The sequence below is a fragment of the Doryrhamphus excisus genome, linkage group LG20 (genome assembly GCF_037039965.1).
Source record: "Doryrhamphus excisus strain RoL-2023G ecotype Guam linkage group LG20, RoL_Dexc_Guam_v1.1, whole genome shotgun sequence".
Taxonomy (NCBI): Eukaryota; Metazoa; Chordata; class Actinopteri; order Syngnathiformes; family Syngnathidae; genus Doryrhamphus; species Doryrhamphus excisus.
Genome location: NC_136376.1, coordinates 8,343,979 through 8,371,002, shown reverse-complemented (window position 1 = coordinate 8,371,002; position 27,024 = coordinate 8,343,979). Strand labels below are relative to the sequence as shown.

The 27,024-nt window shown below is 39.7% G+C and overlaps 1 protein-coding gene across 1 annotated transcript; it reads right to left on the bottom strand.

Moving 5' to 3' along the window:
- Window positions 1–301: 301 nt before the first annotated feature.
- On the bottom strand, window positions 302–17,629 carry sfrp5 (secreted frizzled-related protein 5). The gene is made up of 3 exons (XM_058058369.2): window positions 16,843–17,629; window positions 6,373–6,450; window positions 302–1,745 (listed from the first exon to the last, which is right to left on the bottom strand). Exons 1-3 carry the CDS (start codon window positions 17,399–17,401, stop codon window positions 1,417–1,419), a joined length of 966 nt encoding a protein of 321 aa, XP_057914352.1. The 5' UTR covers window positions 17,402–17,629; the 3' UTR covers window positions 302–1,416.
- Window positions 17,630–27,024: the final 9,395 nt, after the last annotated feature.

Sequence of the window (27,024 nt, the reverse complement as noted above, 5' to 3'; positions counted from 1 at the left end):
TTTGGGTCGGAAGCAGGAAATCCATGGATCTGGAAAGTTTTCTGTGCGAGTTAGCATGTGTAGCTGCTCTATAGGAGTCCACAACTCAATACAAAGGTACAAAAATGACTATAATAATACTTCTTATTAGTATTAACTAATTGTTATTATTATTTCGGCATCTAAATTGCCTTTGGGGGGGCTTTAACAGATTTTACAAACATTCTAGAAATTATGCTTGGCTCGCATGTGTCATTTTTGGGGCCATTCCAATGTTTTTTTATATACTTCTAATAAACAAATAACACAATTCCAAGAAATATTCATAAAAAAATTTCAAATATACTTTATTCATTTACATTTTGCAAAACAAAGTAACAGAACTACTTACAGGTTAAGTGATTAAAAAAATATAGTCAAGGTTAAATTTCATCTTTTATTGCTACAAGAACAGTGAATTTGTTTTCTATGTATGTATATTTCATGTATATGAGTTCTGCTTTCATATCACAGAATCTTATTAAAACAAAGTACAAAAAAGGAAACATTTAAAGACAGAATGCAATAAAACCAAAACAAACAAAAAATAATAATGAGTACCGGTGACATTGTTGGCTCTGTCCAGAGTCTCTTTACTTTTCTTCTTTTAAGGAACTTTCTTCTTTCTTTCTTCCGTTTGAAAAATGTGGAAACTTCCTTTTCTAAAGTCAGTGGCAACATCATCCAGTCAATTTCGTCTCTCAGCGCTTCACCTTCCTCCCTGGCTATTCTTCTTTCCCAACGGAGGAAAAAAGCTTTGCTAATGATCTATGCGAAGGAATTACCTAATACTTGCATCGTTACATCTATGACTACTTCAGGTTCTTCTGGGACATTTGTGCAGCACCGGCCCATTGCACAGTCCACATTTAGCAAATCACTCCTCTGCAAAACACCCTCAATAATAGTTACATAATTAAACATGATTTCACCTGGAAATTTGAATATTTACGTTCTAATAGTTGTCATGGTAATTCAGTAGGAGATTTTAGGTCCAGCACACCAATCTATGTTTGACCAACCCAACACTAAGGCATCCTGGATGCTGTATATCACAAATATGATGTACATACAAATATTATACATACAAAAAAGCTTGAGCGAGTGAGACAGAATTGGGCTAAAATGGCATTGTGTGTGTGTGCAGCTGTTTATATAAAATCTATGAATAGAAAAATAAAGCTTCTCCAGGTCCGCTAGTTACACTAAAGTCCTAATAAATTGTCATGAGAAGAGGGTTCCTCCTCTACATGATATAAAAATGTAACCTCTTTCTGTTAAAGCAGAGCTTTACCAGCCTATAGATATTCTTTAGACCGGGATTATGGACTCAAGGGTGAAATATTTGGAAATAAATCAAAAGTGTAATGGATTCTACAAATACGACAATGAGCTGCATCACTGGAAGACAGTGTGATAGGTTGGACACTGATGGGACTTCATGTACTTGATGGCAAACTTCAGCTCCTTGCTCTTCTTGTCCCATTTGTGGATGGACATGAGAAGGAGCTGCTGGTCCACTTTACGGCCCATGATGAGGAAGTTGGAGCCCAGGGTGTCCAGCTGCGAGCATGGGCAGTTGGCGCCGTTCTTGATGTAGAGTACCAGCTTCTTCAGATCTTTTTTCCGCAGCACACCTTGTTTCAACACTTTCTTCTTCTTTTGGGCCGCAATCAGCTTCCTGTCGCCTTTCTCTCTCTTCACCTCCTTGATTCTCATTTTGAGGACTGAGAAGAAAAACAGGAGATATCAGTTCTATTAAAATATGGAACAAAATGTATGCAAAATTGAGCAATATTTGAGTCACCTAGGTATATGTTCATTGCACTATTAGTGAAATGTCAGATTTTGTGGTCTGATTTACTGGAATTATGATATTGAATTTTCATTTATGCATTATTTGCATACATGCAGTTATGATTGTTCCTCATTTCCGTGAATAAATCCTTTATGGCAATTTTGAAATAAAATAATGAAGGAATATACAAATGGTGTAAAAAAATGTAAAAAATATGTAGGTCTGTAAAATAAAATAAATAAATCAATAAAAAATTGATTTAAAATGATCAATGAAGTAAGAAATAAATAAATACATGAAATTAAATGACATACTAATATGTGTAAAAACTCATAACAAACATGTCTATTTAATAAATAATAACAATAAATGCTAATTAAAAGTACTTCAATAAAAGCAGGTACAATCTTAATGACCATTTGGGAATGTGGGTCCCCAGTGGAGACCATTTGAGAACCTCTGATGTACACTACTGGTCAAAAATTTAGAACAAAACAAAAAGTCTTGTTTCTTATATACAAAAGAGGAAAAGACAGGAATCAGAACTGGAGGTCGCAGAGATGAGGATACCGAGGTTCTCATTGGGAGTGACCGCGATGGATAGGATCAAGAACTATACATCAGAGGGACATTACATGTTAGAGGCCTTGGAAATAAAGTCAGAGAGGCCAGATTGAGATGGTTGGGACATGTCCAGAGGAGAGATAGTGAATATATTAGTAGAAGGATGCTGAGGTTCTCATTGGGAGTGACCGGGATGGATAGGATCAGGAGCGAGTACATCAGAGGGACATGACATGTTAGAGGCCTTGGAGATAAAGTCAGAGAGGCCAGACTGAGATGGTTCGGACATGTCCAGAGGAGAGATAGTGAATATATTGGTAGAAGGATGCTGCGTTTAGAGCTGCCTGGTAGGAGGCGTAGAGGAAGACCAAAGAGGAGGTTTATGGTTGAACATGAGGGTAGTTGATGTGACAGAGACAGGGTTTAAAATGTTAGTGGTGCTACTCATTGTTGGTATTAATGCTGGATGAGTAGTTTGCTACCATGTTGTCCAATACACGGTTTAACTGTGTTTGCCTGGAGGAGTTGCCAACGTGTGGATGTGGTTCAAGTTCCCATAAGTGATCTACCTTGGAGTACACTGCAGTAAAGCCAATGACTATCGTAATATGATCATTTTATATATGTTACAGAGTAAAACTTTTGTCGATAAATACATGCCGTGCTAAGAATGCAGAGGTCGCGTTTCAGAAGTCTTGGCCATATCAAACTAATAAAGCACCGACTTGTACCACCCATCATGCCTTGTGTTTAAAAGTGCATATTTTAACTCGTGCGAGATGAAAATGAAACTGCCAACCACTCGAGACAGGAATCCTCTGGGCGAGCGTTCTGACAGCTGACATTAATCATGGTCCAAGCAAAGGCATGGGGGTCGCTGTGAGCCATCGCCGTGGCTCTGTTGGAAGACTCAACGTCTGCCTGTCTACTGTTCCATAAACATCTCCCGATACGTACACACGGTGCATGTGGTGTGATAGCGTGTTACGGGATGGAATGTGTGTGCTGAACTAACTCACATGTGCGCCCCCGACTCCCCATCCAGTTCCTTCTAGGTGGCAACTTTGGCGCCGACAAGCAAGAGGGTGTAAGAAACGGGTGTATATTACAGCTAAAAATGAAATATAAACATCATTGAATATCGGAAATCTACATAAATCCTAGGCAATCCTACAGGTGTCATTAAAAAAGTGGAGTCTTATATTCAGAGTCGTCCTATATTTAGGTCAACAGACTATACAGTATATCTGTCAAATATAATGACAGAACAATATTTTCTCTTTGGAGGACCTGTAAATGTAAAAATGTCCACCAGTTTCAAAAAGTGAAATCATTAATTACCGGTCACAAATTTTAGAACACTCCAATTTCAAATTCTTGTTGAAACAAATTAATTTCTCCATAAAATGCTCTTCACCTGATAGGGCATACCGTTTTGTATGCAGACAGAGGAGGTAGTAAATATTCCAGAACTTGGAACACCGGTAGGAATTAGATGCACTTCCATTTCTATAGAACCGCTTTAAATCATTTGCCCATTTTGTGGTCCATTATACACACATTTTTGTATCATTCTGAAATACACATCAATTTTATGTTTTTGGTAACCTTACCATTTGTTTATGTTTTTTTCTTTTCTTTAACTTCACCATTTACCTTTGTACCATTTCAAGCTATTCATTAGACTTGAACGACTTGAATTTCATAAAATAACTGCAAAAATCTGTGTGTTCTTAATGTGTGATTGTGACTGTTTTTCATTATTGTTATGTTTTGTAAAATATTGTCATAATATTATATACTAAGAGACCAACTCACTCTTTCTAAAGCAATCAATCCGAATATTCATTTATTTTATACCGCTTATCCTCACAAGGGTCGCGGGGGGTGCTGGAGCCTATCCTAGGTGTCTTGAGGCGGGTTACACCCTGGATTGGTGGCCAGCCAATCACAGGGCACATATAGACAAACAACCATTCACACTCACATTCATACCTATGGACAATTTGGAGTCCCCAATGTTGTACAATGTAAAAAAAAAAAACAGGGCGAAATTTAGGGCAAAAATATTTCTTAAAAAACTAATCTGGGCATTCAAATACCAAGGTTCCGCTGTAGTTTTGTTTTGTCCTAACAAACAAAGGCAATAAAATACTTGGTGGAAAAAGAAAAAAAAAATGAAGGGTGGAATTGAACTCGGGTTTCCTCTCTGTGAGGCCTGTGTGCTAACCACTCATCCACTGTGCAGCCCTTCAATCCAAACATTCATTCATTCATTCATTTTCTACCACTTTTCCTCACGAGGGTTGCGGGGGTGCTGGAGCCTATCCAAGCTGTCTTCAGGCAAGAGGCGGGGTACACCCTGGACTGGTGGCCAGCCAATCACAGGGCACATATAGACAAACAACCATTCACACTCACATTCATACCTATGGACAATTTGGAGTCTCCAATTAACCTAGCATGTTTTTGGAATGTGGGAGGAAACCGGAGTACCCGGAGAAAATCCACACAGGGAAAACAAGCAAACTCCACACAGAGGGTGGAATTGAACTCGGGTCTCCTCTCTGTGAGGCCTGCGTGCTAACCACTTATCCACACTGCAGCCCGGCAAATGAAAATAAATGAAAACAGTATTATTATGAATAAAACCACATTTAATTTTCATTCCGCCTTTCACCTTTACTGATCCAATGTGTGCCAGTTTTTTTTGGAATTGTCCACTAAGGAATGTTGGCAAAGATATCAGATAATGCATCAAAAGATGAAGGGTAATATAAAACCGGGTTGAAATGACTGGAGGGCAAATAGAGGGGACAGAAGAAGAGGAAGACTGAAAATGTGTGCGAGAGATCAAACCATTATCAGCCATCAACTATTACAAGAACACCGTAGATTCATCCTCAAGTGTCAACTCATTTGTCACCCTGGGATATAAATGCATACATTTGAAGACGAAGGAATGCCTTTTAACCGTCACGCCGTATCTGCCATCTACTCTACGTGATCATGTTTCATTTTAATGCTCAAAAAGAATCCCGCAGTGCTTTCTGAGCCGCCATGTTTGACAGTGATTTTCAACGATGCTGTTAGTCGGCCAAACTATTTTATTGGAGTTGATCAAGTGATGACCAAGACCGACTTTGTGGTGGTGGTTGGATGCGCTTGCTGTGTAAAATATGATTTACACAATAATGGTTATAGGTTCTTGTGTGTTCCTGCCAGATGACACATTGGATTAGGGAACTTCTTTAAAGAGTTTCAAGAAAATGTGGTTTTTAGTCACATTTGCTGGTCAAAAATGCAATCTTTTGATCATGCCTTTTTCAGGGGTCAAAGTCATAATGGGCGTTTCATATTAATATTATACAAGTTGGGGTTGCCAATAGCCAACATTGAACTCATAGTGGGGAGGGGGGGGGTGTTCACTTGACAAAAAAAACTAACCACTCAACCACTGTGCAGCCCTTCAATCCAAACATTCATTCATTTTCTACCACTTTACCTCACGAGGGTTGCGGGGGTGCTGGAGCCTATCCAAGCTGTCTTCAGGCAAGAGGCGGGGTACACCCTGGACTGGTCGCCAGCCAATCACAGGGCACATATAGACAAACAACCATTCACACTCACATTCATACCTATGGACAATTTGGAGTCGCCAATTAACCTAGCATGTTTTTGGAATGTGGGAGGAAACCGGAGTACCTGGAGAAAACCCGAGATCCCCGAGGGTGGAATCGAACTCGGGTTTCCTAGCTGCGTGCTAACCAGCCTCATATACCACATATTATTTTTAATTTTACCTCTCTACTTTGTTGTGTTTTAATGACATCAGAACATAGATCATATTCTGTGTTGTGTGCGCCTTCACAATAAAAGTCACCCATTCTTATTCTTATTCTTGTCAGGGTGCAGACTGCTGATTGCAGAAACTGTCAAGTGTTTGCTACGGTGTAGTAAGTGTCACAGCATCTACTTTATTGTCGACTTACCAAAGTCACTGGCGCAGTAATGCTCCATGATGTTGTCTGCTTTCAGCTCGTTGTCACACGGCGGGCACACCTTTGACACTGAGGGGAAAAGAAGGAAAAGTGGCGCGTTAACGAGGACTCCAGTGAGCAGAATTGCACGTTTCATTTGGCTCTGTGAAGGTCAAAATAGCTTAAAATAGCTCTAATGGCGATGTCTGTAAGAAATCATTAAGCCCTGAACCCTTTTCAGCCCAACTCCCTACCTGTCAGAAACTATTTGCAGTGGAGGCCTTACGCACTCCAGTAGGCTAAAGGATGTTTGCTCTAAAATTAGTCTATTTTGGGTTTGAAGGTGTGGTCATGAGCATTGCAGGAAGCTAAATGGTCCTTCATATCCAGCTGCACACTGTGACAGAAGGAAACTTAGTTCAATTATAACCCAAACTGTATGGTGCCACATTTTGCTTATTTTTACAGTTTGATTGAAATGAAATATATACAAAACTTAAAAAATGACATAATAATAATAATATTATTTATTTAATATTTGTTTTAGTTTATATAACTTTTAAATATATATATTGTACTAAGGATGAAGAGTCTTGAACCAGTCATGATGTGCTATACATATCACTATATTGACACTTACTATGGTACCCATTATGTCATTGGATGCTCATATCACCTTGTACTTTGGTACGAGGTGCATTATTAAAAAAATAAATAAATAAAATACAAAAAAAAAACTTAAACTGTATTATGGAAAGCAGGAAGTGAACAAATGTAACAGTTACTGATTGTAAAAGTACCAGATGGAGGGGTAGGATTTAATAAGCTTTGCTTCTTCCTACTCCTTTTGGACATGTGGAACTGTGAACTGATTATGTGATGCACTCAATTGTAATCTGATGCATGTTCAAATGAAATAAAACCATTACATTACCATTACTTAATTATAAGATCGCTGAGTTGAAATTAAAATGTACGTATAAATAATTGTTTAATGTAAAAATTATGCTAATTATTGCTTCTTTATGAGTACAAATATTTTTTTCTGGATTTTTTTAAAACTCTAGATTAATATTACTTAAAGGGGCACTGCAATTTAAGGGGGAATTTGCCCATCATTCACAATCCCTTTCCCTTTTCTGTGCATTATAACACAAGAAAACTAGTTAATTTGAGCTAGCTTACAATGCTGTCATTGGGATACATCTATTTTGATTATGAAACCCTGCAAAAAAAAAAAATTAAAAAAAGCTTGCATCATTGGTGCAGTTCCCCTTTAAGGATGTTTTTTTAATGATTTATGTCTAATGCATTGTTTATTGTTCTTATACGCACAAAGATTTAATAATAAGGCACTTCCATATAGTCATGGTGAGCTTATCACCCCTTTCACACCCGCGCACACACGCACACACACACAATGCGTTTCACTAATTGAGAGATTATGCAGCAGAACGTCTAAAACAGAAGGTGTGGACTGAATCCATTGTATAAGAAGAAAAAAATGTTATTGTTAAGGTTAACAATGCCTTTGTGGAATTTCCCACATATTTTCCAAACTCTGACTCTTCACGTCAAATATGAAAACACACCCACACTGTGCTAGCACGGTGTGGCACAGACCGATGGGTCAAAAGTCAGAGTTCAGAGGTTATCATCACCCCAGCCCAAACCTCAGTGTCTGGCCAGATAATGAGAGAGGTCAAAGTTTAGCAATGCCTCGCCGCTCGGGTCAGGGTGAGGTGAACCCCCCCCCCTAAACATTGCATTTGAGGTAGTCTAAGCATGTTCTTGTCAACTAACTGCCACTTTCTCCTCCTGTGAGGGCTCCCGTTCCTTTCATTGACAAGACATAGACGCACAATGGTGGTTAGGTGGTCCGCCAATCACTTAGCGAGCCCACATCTTCCAATGAACAGAATTGCTTTGATTATTTTATAACACATTTGTGTTATCACTTGTTGCTAGGTAGATTTCCATCATTTCTGCTCTGTATGTCAATTTTGAACAAAACAGCATACGTATGTGTTAGACATAACTACTAGGCTAGGTTACTAAGAAATGTATTATGAAAACTATTTAAAACTATTTTATTTTACTATTTTATTTGGCGCATAGCAAACGGAAACAACTTAGTCCATTTCATAACACATACAGTTTTTTATGACCTTGCATGACCTCCATTAAACAGTTTTTCCCTGTTAAGCAATGCAAGTAAATTATGACCATCTTTACTTATATTACTTTATAATGTGCTCCTATTTTTCAGTTTTATTGTAAAACTACTCTGTCATGGATTAAAATACTAGTATTTTAGCCAAATAATTTTAGCTAGAATTTTATTTTTAATAAAAAAATTGTGGGCAGCATTGCGGTCGAGTGGTTAGCGCGCAGCTAGGAGGACCAGGGTTCGATTCCACCCTCGGCCATCTCTGTGTGGAGTTTGCATGTTCTCCCCGTGCATGCGTGGGTTTTCTCCGGGTACTCCGGTTTCCTCCCACATTCCAAAAACATGCTAGGTTAATTAGCGACTCCAAATTGTCCATAGGTATGAATGTGAGTGTGAATGGTTGTTTGTCTATATGTGCCCTGTGATTGGCTGGCGACCAGTCCAGGGTGTATCCCGCCTCTTGCCCGAAGACAGCTGGGATAGGCTCCAGCACCCATTGCGACCCTCGTGAGGAAAAAGCGGTAGAAAATAATGAATGAAAATAATTGTTAAAGAAGAAACAAATGGGATTTTATTATGTTGAATGGATGAGGAGGTAAAAAAATGCATAATTTAGTCAAAATTGACTAGAAATGATAAAGCAATGATTATATACCAAAATTAATCTTGTTTTATCTCAAGTATTCTTATAAACAGAGCTATCCAAATTCATATTCACCACTCAGTCTACCCACGAACATGATGGAATAAAGCTGTTACATCTTCTTCTGCCTGTGCTATAATTCATTTGGGTTCCTCGGGGGGTTTGTGGATTGGCGGGGAGCCCGGTGGTGTTGACGTGTTGGGAAGAAGAGGGGGTGGGGGGAGTCAGCAAAAGTGTTTGGACAGCAACTAAGTGTTTGGATGATGCTGAGGATTGAATGTGGTGTCTGGCCGAGGAATCAAAATGAATTGGATTGATGTGTTTGCCCGTGGCGTCAATGTAATACAGGCTTGACTTATTAGGGGCATCGTTATTCCTACCCATTATGATGAGTTGTTGTAAAATAGGAAAAGTTTCTGGAAGGTGCTTGTCACTGCCGTTTTTCCATATGGAGTAAAAACATCTCACTGACACACATCTCACTAGCTTATTAAAAACACTTTGAAATTGTCCAAATTTAGCATGGAGGGTAAATTTTGTGATTTTTCCTTATTGCGGTACCTTTGAGACTTTGTTTAAAAACTACAATAATACTCCTTACACCATCATGAACTCATATCCTTCCCAAAAAAGATGACCGAATCCAAAAGTGTTGTCATCTGATCTATAGTGACATGACTTTTCCCTCATCCCCTGCAGCCTCAGTACGACTGTTTCTTTTACGAGAGGAATGTTCCATTAAAAAAAAAAATATGTGGTTCACTACCTCGTGCCTCATTTGGACGCTTCACGTTATGAGCAGCAACACTTATGACATCAAAAACGGTACTATGTTAAAAATGAAATGCAGCGTGTGATTTATGTTGGAACGCTTATAACATCTGTTTAAATGTAGCATGCAAAACAGTAGGGGGAGGGAGGGGTGTGGGGGAGCCCCCCCAATGTAGCCCCACCTCCCACCAGGGGCCCCCTAAAGTAGAGCACGCGTCTTGCATTTGCAGGAATTCTATACAGACGTTTTCAAAAAAGGCCGAGGCAGTGTTCCATGGACAGAACATTGGATCACATTTTCCAAAAGCAGCCATGGCCACATGAGTAGCGGCCATTGTGCTGCCAGGGACACTGACAGTCTCACTCCTGCATGCTTGTAATTTACACTTGCCACATCACTGAAGGCGGCGAGGATGACAATATGACTGCGCGGTCTCAAGTGGACAATGCGTGTGTCTCCAATTTGTGGTGTCCCCCTATGGGCTGTGCGAGCGTGCATGTAATACACACGCCCTTAAAGTTTGATCATCATTAGATACATTGGCTTATAGGCAATTATGGAGTTGACATTTTGACTGTGTTCTTATATTTCTATCTATTTTGGTTGGTCCGTACAAAGAACGATGCTCGGATTACAGTCATTACATGGTGTATGTGTGATTGTTTTTCTATCTTTGTGCAGCACAACCCTCAACATCCCAACTTCTATTGTGGGGACGAAAAGTGTGTGTGTGTGTGTGTGTGTGTGGTCTAAGTGCAGCCCATCTCTTGACATCTATAAATATGTGGACATGTTTCTCTGTGAGGACATTTGATTTTGTCCAACCCTTCCTTTCAGCTTGTTAAATTGCATGTTTTGTGTTCTTGCATTTCTGTCTTTGTGCCACCCTCATACGTATTTTGGCTGGCGTTTGTGTATCTAAAATTGTCTCATATGCATGTCTAATAATTTGTTTTGCTTCATAAATGTCATCCCCTGACTGTTTGAAAACTCAAATACAAGTTAGATTTTCTACCGCTTATCCTCACAAGAGCGTGCTGGAGACTATTCTAGCTGTCTACACCCTGGATTGGTCGCCAGCCAATCACAGGGCACATATAGTCAAACAACCATTCACACTCACATTCATACCTATGGACAATTTGGAGTTGCCAATTAACCTAGCATGTTTTTGGAATGTGGGAAGAAACCGGAGTACCCGGAGAAAACATGCAAACTCCACATAGAGACAGGAATTGAACTTGAGTCTCCAAATACAAGTTATGTTGTTCAAATGGTAATGGTAATGGTTTTATTTCATTTGAACATGCATCATATTACAATTGAGTGCATCCCATAATCAGTTCACAGTTCCACATGTCCAAAAGGAGTAGGAAGAAACAAAGCTTATTAAATCCTACCCCTCCATCTGGTACTTTTACAATCAGTAACTGTTACATTTGTTCACTTCCTGCTTTCCTGCTTTTTAAATTTTTTAAAGTTTTTATTTTATTTTATTTTATTTTATTTTATTTTATTTTATTTTATTTTATTTTATTTTATTTTATTTTATTTTATTTTATTTTATTTTATTTTATTAATTAAAAAAAGTACAATATGTAATATTGCTGTCAAACCTACAATCCATTTTAGATTTGATATAATCTTTGCTCAGCTTTTCTCCCAGTGATGTTTATTATTAAAGCAGACATCGCTGTTTTGTTTTTTTTTTTCTTCACAAGGAGGCAGTAGTAGAAACTTTCTCATAGAGCGTGTAAAAGAATGAGTTACTAGAGCCGCAAAGGCAAAATGTCACATAGTTGATCCCCGTCCTGTGAAAACAGCGCGTCCGTTTTCCCTAATGGAATAAGTCAGCTCTGCACAAATTCACCACAGAATCTTTTCTTCCCACTGTGTGATTATGTGGGATTGGTGTCACTTGGCTGTGAACATTTTTGATTAAAAGCCAAGATAAGTCGCAGAAATGTGATCGACAGGACTAAAATGATGTTCTGCTGTTTTCTGGTCGTTTTTAAAGCTTAGCTAAAGCTGTGTGGAAAATCTAATGTGTTTAAACTTCTTGTTAATACGTTCCTGATATAAAATTGATTATCAGTTGAAAAATTGCAAGAATTTACATTTTGCATTGTTGATTGGAGATCGGGAAGATGTATGTTTGCATGTTCTACCCGTGCATGCGTGGGTTTTCTCCGGGTACTCCGTTTTCCTCCCACATTCCAAAAACATGCTAGGTTTATTGGCAACTCCAAATTGTCCATAGTAACCCGAGTACCTGGAGAAAACCCACGGGAGAACATGCAAACTCCACACAGAGATGGCCGAGGGTGGAATTGAACTTGGGTCCCCTAGCTGTGAGGCCTGCATGCAAACCACTTTCACACCGTACAGTGAGTCTAAAATGTGTCATTATTATCTCTTCCAGGGAGGTTAATTGACGACTCCAAATTGTCCATAGGTATGAATGTGAGTGTGAATGGTTGTTTGTCTATATGTGCCCTGTGATTGGCTGGCGACCAGTCCAGGGTGTACCCCACCTCCCACCTGAAGTCAGCTGGGATAGGCTCCAGCACCCCCCACAACCCTTGTGAGGATAAGCGGTATAGAAATGGATGGATGGATATTAATGAGGTTCTAAGTAGAGTTTGAAACAGGAGACAAAGAAATGTATGTATGACAACCATAAAACCAAAATAGGTTGTTCATCAGCTGATCACACATTTAGGACCCCAGCCTGTAAAAGCCAAAATCTTAGCAAAAATGTGGAATTCACACTAACATCATCTCTTAATGGCATATGATTTCTCTCTTTGAACATAGTAGGTTTGTAGATCTGCATAAGCAAAACCTCCCGTAGCCTCATTGGATGTCGTAAGACTTCTGAGAGGTATGTAACACAAAAATTACGTGGTAGACCCACAAAATGGCCGACTGGGACGATCCCTTGCCCAAATAAAGGTTGCTACTGGTACTAAGTGCAGTACAGTAAACATCACATGGTATCTGCGAGAGAATGGTTGTAATAACAAAACGTCTCCTTCAAAAGTACTAAATTACTAAATTTGGATGAGAGCAGCAAACATTGAAAGGTGGAAGAAAGTTGCATTATCCGATGACATAAAATGCATCATTAATGGTCCTTTCTGATGGCAGTGAAGGGGGCGCCATTATGATATGGGATACTTTTGGAGCTTCAGGTTGTGCAGGGGCGTCAAACACTATTTGGGTATGTGGAGATGTCCGTCATGATTGAAGGTCTGTTTTTTTTTTTTAACCGGAGAACGGTCGAGAACCTCTTCCAGAGGACCACTCTGTGTGTTCCACTGATCTAAATTTGTTTGAAAACATTTCTTGATGGATAACGTGGGATGTTTACAAAATGGACATCGGTTCCAGACAGTGGAAGCCATCTTCACACCCACTAGCCTCCTGGAAAAACTGGCATCAAACATGCCCAAATCAATATTTAAGGTCTCACTCCCATTTAAAACAATGCAGAATAAACATAAATGAGAAGCACTAATTGAACCTACTGGAGTCAATAAGTGTCGTTACAACAATGAAGCATTTACTGTGAGTATTTAAAGGAGCGTCAGGAAGCTTTTCCCTCGTCCGACGCACTTCACTTTTCCGCTTCCTTCTCCTCCTTTCACTCCTCTCCTCATCGAGACAATCCCACTCTTTTCCCATTCTCTCTCTCTCTCTGAGCCTCTCTTGTTCTGTCTTGTTGACTAATTACTAGGAACTCAGTAATTGGCCCCCGTTGCTAATTGGCCTGCTGGCTGCCAGGTCCAACAAAGGCACAGCAGACACCCTCAGCTGCCCCCCACTCCACACCCACCCACCTTCCTCTACTGTCGACAGACTCCCATCAGCTCCCTCTCAGAGCTCAACGTTATTGTCAACAGGCTGGCCAGATAGTCTACCACACACACAATTCTCTGGTTTGGTTTCCACTCTTTCAAAGCTCTTATCATTTCTTTCTTAGATTTATTACTTCTTTCGAGGTTACTTTTTCCCTGACATTTGTTTGTCTGCTGGATTCCACAAAAAAAAAATTCCTCAACAGACTTCCAGGAAGACTTTGTGGAGGGATTTTTACTTTCTTAGTGACTACTGCATAAACCTATTGATTAGGGATGAGTGTCTAAGGAAGTACAGCATGATGTCGGCTATGGGAGGTTGAGCTAGTTTGACATAGCTTCTCCAGGACAGCATCGGACCATTTATGGTACATTTTCATAGTCACATAACACACAGGAAAACTCGGTTTTTGGTTCCGATGTGGAACAAATTTAGCCCTGATTTTTGTACAATATATAGCTCATAACAAAGCAGTCTGTTTGCACTATACTGTATTGTTCCAAAAAAAAGCACCCTAAGCATTGCTGACTCCCCATCTGTGTATTTTTTATTTTGTGCAACTGCTAAATAACCCTCCATGGGGCAAAGACAGCACCAGCAATTTGATAAAGAAAGCATAAAACACTATTGATTTTCAGCCAGTTGTCATTTATAAAGTTTTGCATTGTTTACCGCATATAAAACTATAACTATTTTTTATTTATTTATTTATAGTTTTGGACGTTTGGAACGGATTAATTGGATTTACATTATTTCTTGTGGGGGAAAAAAATTGTACAGATCGGTTTTTGTCTGACCTTTTGGAACAATAACCAAAGTACTGGGGGTGTAACAACACAACTAGATATTAGCACTGTTTTGAAGAAAACTACATACAATGAAAAAACATATACAATATATTGAAAAAAACTAATACTATTTTACTATGTTGGGACAAACAAACTGTATGGACGACAAAATTGCTCACTCCGTTCATGGTGCTGAAACCCATGCACAGAGTGAACTCTCTTCCTGCCTGTATACATGTGCATATGGCAACATATTGAGTTGCCATGTGAGTGTGAATGTTGCTTTTATGTTGTACAGTCTATGTACTTGTAATACATCTAAAAATGACCATGTTGTAATAAGGAGTGTTATTTTCTCCTTTCCACTTTCTCATGCACTCCAAATCATTACTAAAGTGTAAAAGATGACTTTAAAATTTTTGGTTTCCAAATTCTGCTTCCTATTACCACCCTACCCTTTCTGCAGTTTAGTTAAACAAACTGATTATAAGTACAGCATTTACTGTATGTGACATCCCATCAACCAATTCAGATCAAAGAAAGTGAAGTATAGATGTGAACGCAGCCCGAGTGTCATCCCACGAAACGGACTCATCTTAGCATCCTGTGAGTGATGTGACATTCTCTCCACACGCACACTCACCTGTTAGACTGATTGATTATCTCATGATGGACATCTGCTGATGCAACTGTGTCACCTTTTCAGTAAAGCACAACAGTCCATTTGTCTCAAGTCAGCCAACAATCTGGCAGCCGGAGTCTCTCTGTCTCCAGCCCGTGTCTCAGTCTGTCAAAGTCCGTCCCTGTCCCGGCCTGAGGCATGCGGCGATGGCGTGGAACCATCCTCAACACGGAAAAGTAAACCTCTTTTTGACTCACTGACCTCCTCTGGATATTTTCTCTCACTTCACAGCTCATCCGTCATCAACATGGAACTTGTTGGAGTAGAATAGAGGTGACCAAGGTGCGGCCTGGGGGCATTTTTGGCCTTCTTTTGTTTTGTTTTTTTTGTTTTTTTATTGTCATTTTTAAAAATAAAATTAAACAGATTAGCAGTATGGTGGCCCTAATCAGCAGTAGGAATGAAGTCAAAAATAGTTGTAATTGAATCAGAAGAAATAATTTTCTCAGAATGATGTAATTTTAGCTACATGAAGTTGAAATTTTAATGAAAAAACATGTGTAAATTATATGAAAAACAAGCAAAACATTCAATAAAGTAGTAATTTGGGGGGGAAATTAGGTTGTGGAAATAGTTATCATGATGTTATGACAATAAAAGCAAAATACTGTAATTTTACGAGAATAAAGTCTAAATATTATTGGAATAAAAATCATATTTACAAGAGGAAAATATACAAGAAAATTGTTGGAAAACGAAAAAAGGGGAAATGGAGAAAACATGTCAAAACATCTCTGACAAAAAAAGTTGTATTCTAACAAGAAAGTTGCACTTTTACATATTTGTAATATTATAAAGAACAATAAAATAATTCTAGTAGCGCAGAGTTGAAATGCTGTTAATACTAATTGTAATAATATGGGAATAAAGTCAAAATAATCTGCAAATTACAAAACTATTATTTTTTAAGATTATTTAAGAAAAATTTTGGGAAATTTGCAAAATGTAAAAAAATGACTTGAAATATAGATAACTTTTTAGTATATCGACACGTGTTGCTTTACAAAATATCAAAATGCATCCTTACATTTTCCCGGATGTAGATTGCTTTGAGTGGAAAATCTTTGGACCCCCCCTGTGGTAGAAACTGCTGGCTGATTAATATTACAAAATTATAAAATAGGAACAAATTGATGACATAATAGTTAAGCTTCTTATTGTAACACCAATTGGACTGTTTTGTGCAAAAGGTCTTCATACTGGAGAGGCTTACCTCTTCGTTGAATTAAAAATAATTCAATGCTGTTGTTCAAATTCACATTCCACCAGAATGTACGAATACCACCAATACAGTACTGAAATACTAATGTTTCATTCTACTTTTTTTTGAGTGTTTTTGCATGTTTTTATACATCCGGAATCACAAATGAAACCTTAAAATGTGAACTCATTAGTCAAACTTTATTGGAAATGTTGAGTTTTAAGAGTAGCAGTAAAGTTATTGTAACATCACTTTTCACCTCAACCTTCTTTTTAATGACTTTTATTAATTTTAGTAAGATTGCATTAAAAGATGACATGATGAAGGGGTAGGATCAAATAAGATAAACTTGTGAGGTTGCGTACCTGGCGGCTGGGTGGCGTGGTTTCCGGTGAACTGCATAGGGATGCAGAGGTCGTTATCAATGGGGAACTTATCGCACGTCAGCATCTCCGGCCAAGGGAAGCCGTAAGTCTCCATCACGGGAGCGCAGCTGTCCCTCACGGCCTCGCACAGAGAACGGCACGGATAGATGGGCCGGTCCAGGCATACGGGTGCAAACAGCGAGCACAGGAAGACCTGGGTGTCAGCGTGACAGCGTTTAGCCAGAAGTGGCACCCAGCTTCCGGCTTGCTGTTTGACCTCCGGCATGGTCTCGTGGTCGAGAAGGTTAGGCAGCCTCATCTTCTTGTAGCCAACATTGTGACACAGACGCAAGTCGGCCGGTATGTCCACACATTGGGGTTGCTTGGTGTAGAAGCGCCCGTTGTGGAAGTTGTCTGACTGCCAGCTGTAGTAGTCGTACTCGTCTGCGGCCGAGACGCTGAGGAGGATTTGGAGGAGGGAGAGGAGCCACAGGCCCAGTGCCAAGTGGAAGGGGCGCTGGGTTAATGCCCACCTGGGGCTCTTTTGTCCCTGTGCCATGCCTTTCTATCTGACACAACAACTCAGGAGGATTGTATCCAAGGTCCAAAAAGTGCTCAAGCTGTAATCCTGTTTCTTCACGTCAAAATGAAAATGTTTAATCCCCTCCTCCGCACCTCTCTGTGAATGTTTGAATGGGCCTCAGGTAATAAGTCAAGGGAGGTTGAACCGACACTGCTTGGCTGATAAGTTCCCCTGCTGGAAATATGTCACCTCCCCTCCTCTCTGTATCACTATGTTGCTCTAATGAGCGGTCCCAAGGCTTTAAGAGGCAGTGGTAGCCGACCCCCCCGCTCCACCTCAAGCAGTCTTTCAGACCACTCACCTTCCCTACTGGCCTCCCCAGGACTCACTCACATCCCCCTGAGCCAATCGGGGTACAGGAGGAGGTTCCCACTGGCATTCAGAACAGCCCCCCTGACCCTGATCCACCAGTAAACCCCTCCTCTGAAACCAAGAGGGAGGGAAAAACTCTTTTTGCAAGTCGCTCCAGCTCTGTTTCTTCTTCTCATTACACCGATTGTCACCCTCTTTGTCACTAGTGTGGGTCTGTCATATGTCTGCACTGGCCTTGCCGTCATACTTGTTACGCATTTGTCAGGGGCTTGCACAATGTAGCACGTTGCTGAGCACATAACAAATCTGCTCACTTCATTAGCGCACAAGAGTCTGGCAACACTGGCCCCCTGCTTGCACGCTCTCATTAGAAAAGATAAGGTAAATGCATGAAAGCATATCCATAATATATATGGAAATATAATTAAATGTCACTTTAAAGTCACTTTTGGGGGGTTGTGAAGAAACCCAATTGGCATCACTTGGCTATGTAATCTGGATAAATAACAATAATATACATTCCTTTGTATTGGTAGCTATATTTTGTTGTCTGATAATGGGTAATTTTATAAAAAGTGTATGATTATTTGTCTTTTTATGTCATATTTAGGTTCAAGTCCTCAGCTACTATGGACCTTTACCTCATTTGTTGTCATTGTGTCTTTTGCACAACAACAATGCCTTCTTGTCTTGCCACCTGTTGCTTTGCTATGTGTGTTTGACAGCATGTTTATGATTTTTTTTGGAATGTACTGGTATGGAAAAATATTGAGAAGGTAAAAATAATTATTGAGTGGGTGTGTCTGCAGGTGCACGTATGGTAGGATTTGGTTCTCTATCACTGGGGTGGCAAAAAAGGAAAAGGTCCCTTTTATTGAGCTCAGAGTGATTTCATTATCTCGCATTCGATCATGAAGGCTTTCCCTGCTGCGAAAGAACCTTGATGTAAATCAGGGGTCTCAAACTTGCGGCCCGTGGGCCATTTGCGGCTTGCCTACTCACATTTTGTGGCCCTACTCTCAATCCTTGATGCGGCTCAGTCTCCTTCAGACTCTACCTCCAGTAGCCCTACCCCAAGGTAAATTGAGTTTGAGATCCCTTATGTAAATGAAACTACTCCAAGGTGCATGAGTGCTGCTAGTGGTTATTATTTTGAAAAAATACATGATTATGGCGGGGAAACCTGCATTCTAAGCCTAAAATGAGAGATTTTTTTCTAGCTGGAAATAACATATGGAAAGTGACATATGTTGTTTTAGAGGTCTTCTAATATGTAGAATTTGCTTCTTAACGATTATATGGTCACTGTTTTGTGGTTAAAAGACAAGTTGTATGTATTTTTGTCACTAGGTGTTACATATGTTACATTAATGAGACAACATTAGCTATGCCATGTCTGACACAATAGAGTGAAAAAGGTTCTCCTCCCCTTCTATGTGGAAGTGGTACATTTTTGGCTTCTTACTTTGCCTTTCTTCCCCACTCATTTGGAATAATTTAAGTTTAGAAGGAGGTGGAGGTTTGGAGGTTAGCCAAAATGAGCCATAAGCAGCAGCGATCTCTTAAGTCCCTGCAGTGATCCTGCAGCCTGAGAATTACAGTTGAGCAATGTGGTGTAAACAAAGAATAATAGGAGTGTAAAGGCTACTATAGGAGTGTTATTTCACATCTACAAGGCTGTTTAAAAAATCATGAACAGGTTTTATTTGCTATAACTACTAAATTATTAATATTGACTCCAACTTGATGGAAATTCACAGTCGGGTCTGGAACCAATGAACTGCGATACACGAGGGACAAATGTATCAGACATTTACAAACTGAACACGGGTCACCAGGTATCAGTAATATTACATAAGAGGATATAAAAAAATCAACAACAAAATCAAATGTATGACAAAACAAAATGTATGATGCATGCTAACCACTCGACCACTGTACAACCGAGTCTAAAATATGTAATTATTATCTCCACCAGGGAGGTTAATTGGCATGGTATGGTTAGCATGCAGGCCACAAAGTCAGGAGATCGGGAAGATGTGTGTTAGCATGTTCTCCCCGTGTGTGGGTTTTCTTCAGGTACTCCCACATTCCAAAAACATGCTAGGTTAATTGGTGACTCCAAATTGTCCATAGGTATGAATGTGAGTGTGAATGGTTGTTTGTCTATATATGCCCTGTGATTGGCTGGCGACCAGTCCAGGGTCGCTCCAGCATACCTGCGACCCTAGTGAGGATAAGCGGCATAGAAAATGGATAGATATGTTGTGTCATTTCCAAACTAGTATGAATCCACTTGAATTCAAAGTGTGACCAGATGATGAAGAAAAGTTTAATTGTATTGTGGATATTTCTCAATGTAAGGAAATATGGACTTTTATGGATGTTGATGAGAATGTTGTTGACCCAAGTTGGATCTCAACCTGTTGCACTATTTTGTAGCAATGTGGAAAGACAAGATACGGAGTCACCCTGAACGTCTCGTCACTAATGATTGCTGTTTGCATATGAATGTTAAAGATAAGTGAAGCCTAATTAAACATCCTTCTACTTCTGTCTTAAGTCTGTTTTTTGGACTGCTCTGTTAACCTTTGAACCACAACTAATCAATACTACTCACGGCTAATAATCTGTGGACTTTAATCTCCCACAATGCTGTGGGATTGTCTCATCACACACCTCGCTATCGCAGCCAAATATTGTTTTTTTTCTTAGTATGGGTGGTGACCTATTTTAAGACTGTTGAAGCGTTTCCTCTCAGCGCACTGCCTTGCAGTCACCAACAAAAGTGTCTTTCATGGTAATCAATCAACAATGGTTGTCTCGGCCAATCAATTCCACTCTTCACTTTGTCGACCTCTGATTGGATGAGGGCTTTAAGACGAGGTTCAGCTTGTATTGTTGAGCCTGAAGTTTTGAAAAGAGGGACTCTGCAATTGTGTGTGTGTGTATGTGTGTGTTAATTGGTGTGGGTAAGGTGCCTTGTCATTCAGTCATGCCCTCCAAAGGAGAAAAAGAATGGGAACCACACAAGAAGATGGAAGAGTTGATGCATTTTTTTGCATACGTCTTTTTAAAAAAGAATGAAAATAGACCTTGTTTAAAAAGTTTGTTTTTTTTAAGCTAAAGGTACAAAAAAAGTTGTTTAATATATTGACTTCTCCATCTATTCATCCATTTTCTATAACTTCTGTTATGGTAGTCATAGATGAGCTGACTTACACCAGCCAATCATGTGCATATTTTTGGAATGTGGGAGGAAAACCCAGACATGCACGAGGAGAACGTGCAAAAACTCCACACAAAGAATTTGAAATGGAGATTTTAATAACTGATTTCCTGACTGTGAGACAAGCCTTATGAGGCTCTCCACTTCTCACCTGCTTCTAAATAACACCTTGTCCTCTTAGGTAAACAAACACCCCAATTACAGTATTTATTTACAATGGTGTGAAAAAGTGTTTTTCTTTTTCTATTTGTCTGGAATTTGCCATTAGGACTCCTGCAAACCACAGTGAGAGCCATTATCTATGAATGACAAAAACATGGCACAGTGGTATGAAAAAGTGTTTTTTTTTTCTATTTGTCTGGAAAAGGCATTAGGACTCCTGCAAACCACAGTGAGAGCCATTATCCACGAAAGACAAAAACATGGCACAGTGGCAAATTACACAAAGAGTGCAGTGACGACACATCCACAAGGTCACAAAAGACCCTACAACAACATCCAAAGAACTGCAGGCCCCCAACAGTAAAATATAGTGGTGGTAGTGTGATGGCCTGGGGTTGTTTTGCTGCTTCAGGACCTGCTGTGATAAATTGTACCATGTATTCTGCTGAAGGAGGTCCTGTGTCCTTAAAAATGCGGTCCATGCTGGAAAACCCTCCAGTGTGGTCGAATTACAACAATTCTGCAAAGATGAGTGAGGCAAAATTCCTCCACAGAGACCCATTGCAAGTTATTGCAAACCTTTGATTGCAGTTGTTGTTGCTAAGGTAGCTAAACCAGTTATTAGGTATTTTTTTTCACACCTACATGGGTAGGTTTGTTTTTTTTCTCCTTTTTAATAATAAAAAGTTTCATTTAAAAACTGCATTTGGTGTTCAGTTGTCATTGACTATTGAGGTTCCACCACAATAGTCTTTAACGTTTAGTAATTTTTTCATAATATTTTTGGATTGTTAACATTGGGGACTTAGGGGACGTATGTGCTTCCATTAAAACAAAACACATAAACATCAGGCCAACAAAGATGGAGGCATTCATTCCTCATGATAGCCTAAATACTACACGCAAACAAACACAACTTGTCCTGGAAGCTGGAGTGAGGCCACCAGGAAATGGAATAAAAATATCCGCCGTCAGTGTCTGCCTTCTTTTGCTGGCAGAGTTCACAAGCGTCACACACACATGGATGTTGAAATGTGATGAAATGATGCCGGAGGACTTTAACACCACACCGTCAGAAAGTGCTGAAGCCACTGATGATGCCTGTCACGGCGCGTAGTATCCTGACTACTCTTAGCTGCACAAATCCACTGCCTATGTGCAAGGATTTGTCGCTACACTTCCATCCTCCACTCCTCCTTCTGCATGGGACTCCCAACAGACATCAGGGGTCATATAGCACATTCATTTCTCCTCCTTCTTCCCGCCAATCACATTAACTGCAACCCTTTGCAAATGGCTTCAGCTTTGTAGAGGGTCTTTGAACACATCATCGTCATGGAAGCCAATGAGACAGACAGGAGAAAAGCATAAAGCAAATTGGGAGTAGAAATTGTGTGTGCCTCGGTGTGTGTGTGTGTGTGTGGAAAAGCTTGTGGGCAATGGGAGACTTCCTCAAACATGCACACACACACACGCACACACACACACACACACACACACACACACACACACACACAAAGAAGAAAGCTGCAGCAGCATACCTCCAACAGAATGTTGTAACAGTGCCAGCGATGATGGCTGTCGTCAGCGTTTTGGCTAAAATGTACTACCACTGTGCTAGAATTCACACGGATGGTGCATGTATGTGAATACAGATGCACTACAGCCATCACGTAATACATAGTAATACACAGTAATACACAGTAATACACAGTTATACACAGTAATACACATGGATGTTGCATGGTCTGCATGCACTTTGTGAAAACTATGAATATCATTCAAAGGTACTATTTCCTCGTGTTTTGTTGGTACCTGGTGTACTAGCTACTTCAGGGCAACATCAACCCCCTTCGCGGCGGACGAGTGGTTAGCACGCAGACCTCACAGCTAGGAGACCAGGGTTCAATTCCACCCTCGGCCATCTCTGTGTGGAGTTTGCATGTTCTCCCCGTGCATGCGTGGGTTTTCTCCGGGTACTCCGGTTTCCTCCCACATTCCAAAAACATGCTAGGTTAATTAGCGACTCCAAATTGTCCATAGGTATGAATGTGAGTGTGAATGGTTGTTTGTCTATATGTGCCCTATGATTTAAAATAGCCAGAGTTGCTTTAGCGGGTTGAAAACAATTTTTTTTTTCCCAAGCTTCTTAAGTCGGGGGGAGTAGTCGAAAACCTTCTGTTTTGTATCACTCGAGATGTGATGGAAAAGAAGTAGGAAGAAGCAGAGTTTATTGAAGTCAATTTTTGCCCATAAGGTATATGTAAGGTAGTATATTTCATGTTTTTAAATCAAGTAGAATCCACCAATGACTTCGTCCGTGTTGAGTGAAGTTAGTGTGTCAGGTGAAATGGAGGGTGAGCGAGTTGCACGTTGGATGTGTTGCTGCGGGATGCTGGGTGATTTACGAGCTGTGGACTTCATTGTTAAACACTTGTCTGCTTATCTGTGTGACGAGCGTGTTTGGCAATCCATCTCCTCGTCCCTCAACGGATAATTCCAAATATGTCAATGAAGACAGTGAGAACCCGTTTTTTTTTTTTTTATGCTATCTCTTCATCTTTATCTGTTTGTGTGTGTGTGTGCGTCCTCTCATGCCCTTACTGCTCATCTCTGTAATGACCAGGGTTATCAGTGAAGGATCAGAAGTCACCTCTATTGGGGAAAAAAAAGAAAGATAGGAGTGTTTTTCCCATATCTCTGCAAGAGATTGCATGATAACATTTTTGTCTAATGGGAGAAAAAAAGGTCCTGGCATTTATGTCTTCACAAGTCATTATTTCAAACCTTTTGAGAGGCTTTCCTCTTCTCAGGCCAACTCCACATTGCAGCCTGTCATAAAAATATAGTTGCTGATTATCTTTTATCTTGATTATTTTTTTTTTTAGTCTTCAAGAATGCTCACTTTAGATAAAAGCTCACTTATGAAATGTACATGGTGTTCCATGGTGATCTCAAACCAGATTAATAGTTAAATGTGATGTAAACACGCAATTTCAAGGTTTATATGGAGTATTTGCTAAGTCTTATATGATTATAAGATTATTGTTATTCTTATCGCTTTAAAACCAACAACAAAAAAGAAACTTTAACACATTAATGACATACCCAAGTAACAAATACCTTATGTTAGGGATGTTCCGATCAGGATTTTATGCTGCCGATAATGATTCCGATATTCCATGAGTAAAATTGGCCAATAATGATACCGATACCAATACCGATGACATACATGCAAGGTTTTTTCTTGTCTTTCTTATGGTGGTGTTATGAACACGGACGCTAACTGAGGCAAATGAGGCCTGTAGTTCTTTTAGATGTTGTTATGGGGTCTTTTGTTACCTCTTGGATTAGTTTTTGCTGCATTTCGCCGCATTCTGCCGCATTTTGCCGCATTTTGCCACATTTCGCTGCATTTCGCTGCATTTCGCTGCATTTTGCTGCATTTCGCTGCATTTCCAGGGTTATTTTGGTTGGCTGGTCACTTCTGGGAAGGTTCACCAATGTTCCATGTTTTCGCCATTTGTGAATTAGTTTTGGTGTTATGAACACGGACGTTAACTGAGGCAAATGAGGCCTGTAGTTCTTTTAGATGTTCTTATGGGGTCTTTTGTGACCTCTTGGATTAGTTTTTGCTGCATTTCGCCGCATTTCGCCGCATTTCGCCGCATTTTTCCGCATTTTGCCACATTTTGCCGCATTCTTAGGGTAATTTTGGTTGGCTGGCCACTTCTGGGAAGGTTCACCAATGTTCCATGTTTTCACCATTTGTGAATAATGGCTCTCACTGTGGTTCGCTTGAGTTTTATCACTTTTTCACACTTTTTCATTCGCTACCAAAGACATATTTATTTGTTTTTTACAACCCAAACGTCCGATCCCAAAGATCTATTTATGTATTTTAATTTTTTTTTGCGCAAGAGGCAAAAAGAGGTGATGACGCAACTGCACTACAGTTTTAATACAGGTGACTATTTCCTGTGTAATAACGATCCACAGAAAACAGGAAGTGAAAAAGCATGGGGGGGCATGCAGGATGTTACACCACCCGGCCGACCATTTGGTCATCTGCCTTGGACATCCGATTGCCACACATCAGAGTTTTGGCTACGTTAGTCGCCGCATGTTTTGAGTCTGGCTGCATGGTGATGAGTGGTTATCGCGCGGGCCACACAACAAGGGGACCCAAGTTTGATTCCACCCTCGGCCATCTGTGTGGAGTTTGCATGTGGGTTTTCTCCGGGTACTCCGGTTTCCTCCCACATTCCAAAAACATGCTAGGTTAATTGGCGACTCCAAATTGTCCATAGGTATGAATGTGAGTGTGAATGGTTGTTTGTCTATATGTGCCCTGTGATTGGCTGGCAACCAGTCCAGGGCGTATCCCGCCTCTCGCCTTCTTCTTATGAATGATGTTGATTAAATTAAATAAAACAAATGTTTGAATTCATTTGAGTGGCTCTTTGAAACACGTCTAAACATATAACTCCTATGCACACAACTTAATTTACTCTGGCATCATACAGTAAACCTGAAAAAAAGTACATGCAGTTTTCTTCATCGCTTGAAATAAAGTTGGCTTGGAGGGAAAGCACGAGGCACGTTTCCAACAAATTTCAGCCGCTGCATTTTTATCTTTTGATCAAAGAAAATTCACATTTTATTTCCTTCTATAAAACATGAGCTGACTTTCCTGCATACTTGACCTCTCTAGTGTCTCCTAGCATGTATGGTTTATGACCGCTTGTCTTTTATCTTTTTACTCATATTACTACCTGCTTGAACAATCAGTACACACCTGCACAATCTCATGGGAGGTATAAAAAATGTAGATAATAATACTACTATATTTTTATTGATACACTCACAGCTTTTCATTCAACAATGTGTTTATTATTGTGGTTGTATTTTCCAATGGTCTACAATCATATAGCTTTATACTAAGAGCTGTTATTTATATTTTAACTTTTTCATGTGGCTAACAAAAGTAACAAAAATATGTCTTTTATTCTCTGCACTTGCTTTGTCCATTTATGTCTTAAACCCTCTTTTTTTGGAAATAAAACTAATTTACAGTATCACTCAGATACTATGAACATCCAGCAGCAACACAACATTTTGGCATGACTACTATTTTGATTAAAAAAAAATTATATACTGCGCCATATTGTTTGCTTACAAACAATATATAACATATTTAAGCTGATATTTATGTTAATAAATCATATCAGGGACCCTTTAAAATTTGTATTTATTCTATATTTTTTATTACATATTATTATTACCAGTATATACCATCAATCCATCCATTTTCTATACCGCTTATCCACACTAGAGTTGCTGGGATATGCTGGAGCCTATCCCAGCTGTTTTCGGGTGAAAGGCGGGGTACACCCTGCACTGGTTTCCAGCCAATCACAGTACCAGTATATACATATATAAGAATTAATTAATAAGAAATATAGAAATGTACGCTACACAAAGCGAAAAAAGCTGCATAATAAATATATGAATAATATAAGAATATATACATAATATAAGTGCCCTATTCATTCATTCATTTTTTACGGCTTATCCTTACGAGGGTTGCGGGGGGTGCTGGAGCCTATCGGAGCTGTCTTTGGGCGAGAGGCGGGGTACACCCTGCACTGATTTCCAGCCAATTACAGTACCAGTATATACGTATGTTAATATAAGAAATGTACGCTACACATAGCAAAAAAGCTGGATAATAAATATATGAATAATACACTATATGTATACATAATATTCATTCATTCATTTTCTACCGCTTTTTCCTCACGAGGGTCGCGGGGGGTGCTGGAGCCTTTCCCAGCTGTCTTTGGGCAAGAGGCGGGGTACACCCTGGACTGATTTCCAGCCAATTACAGTACCA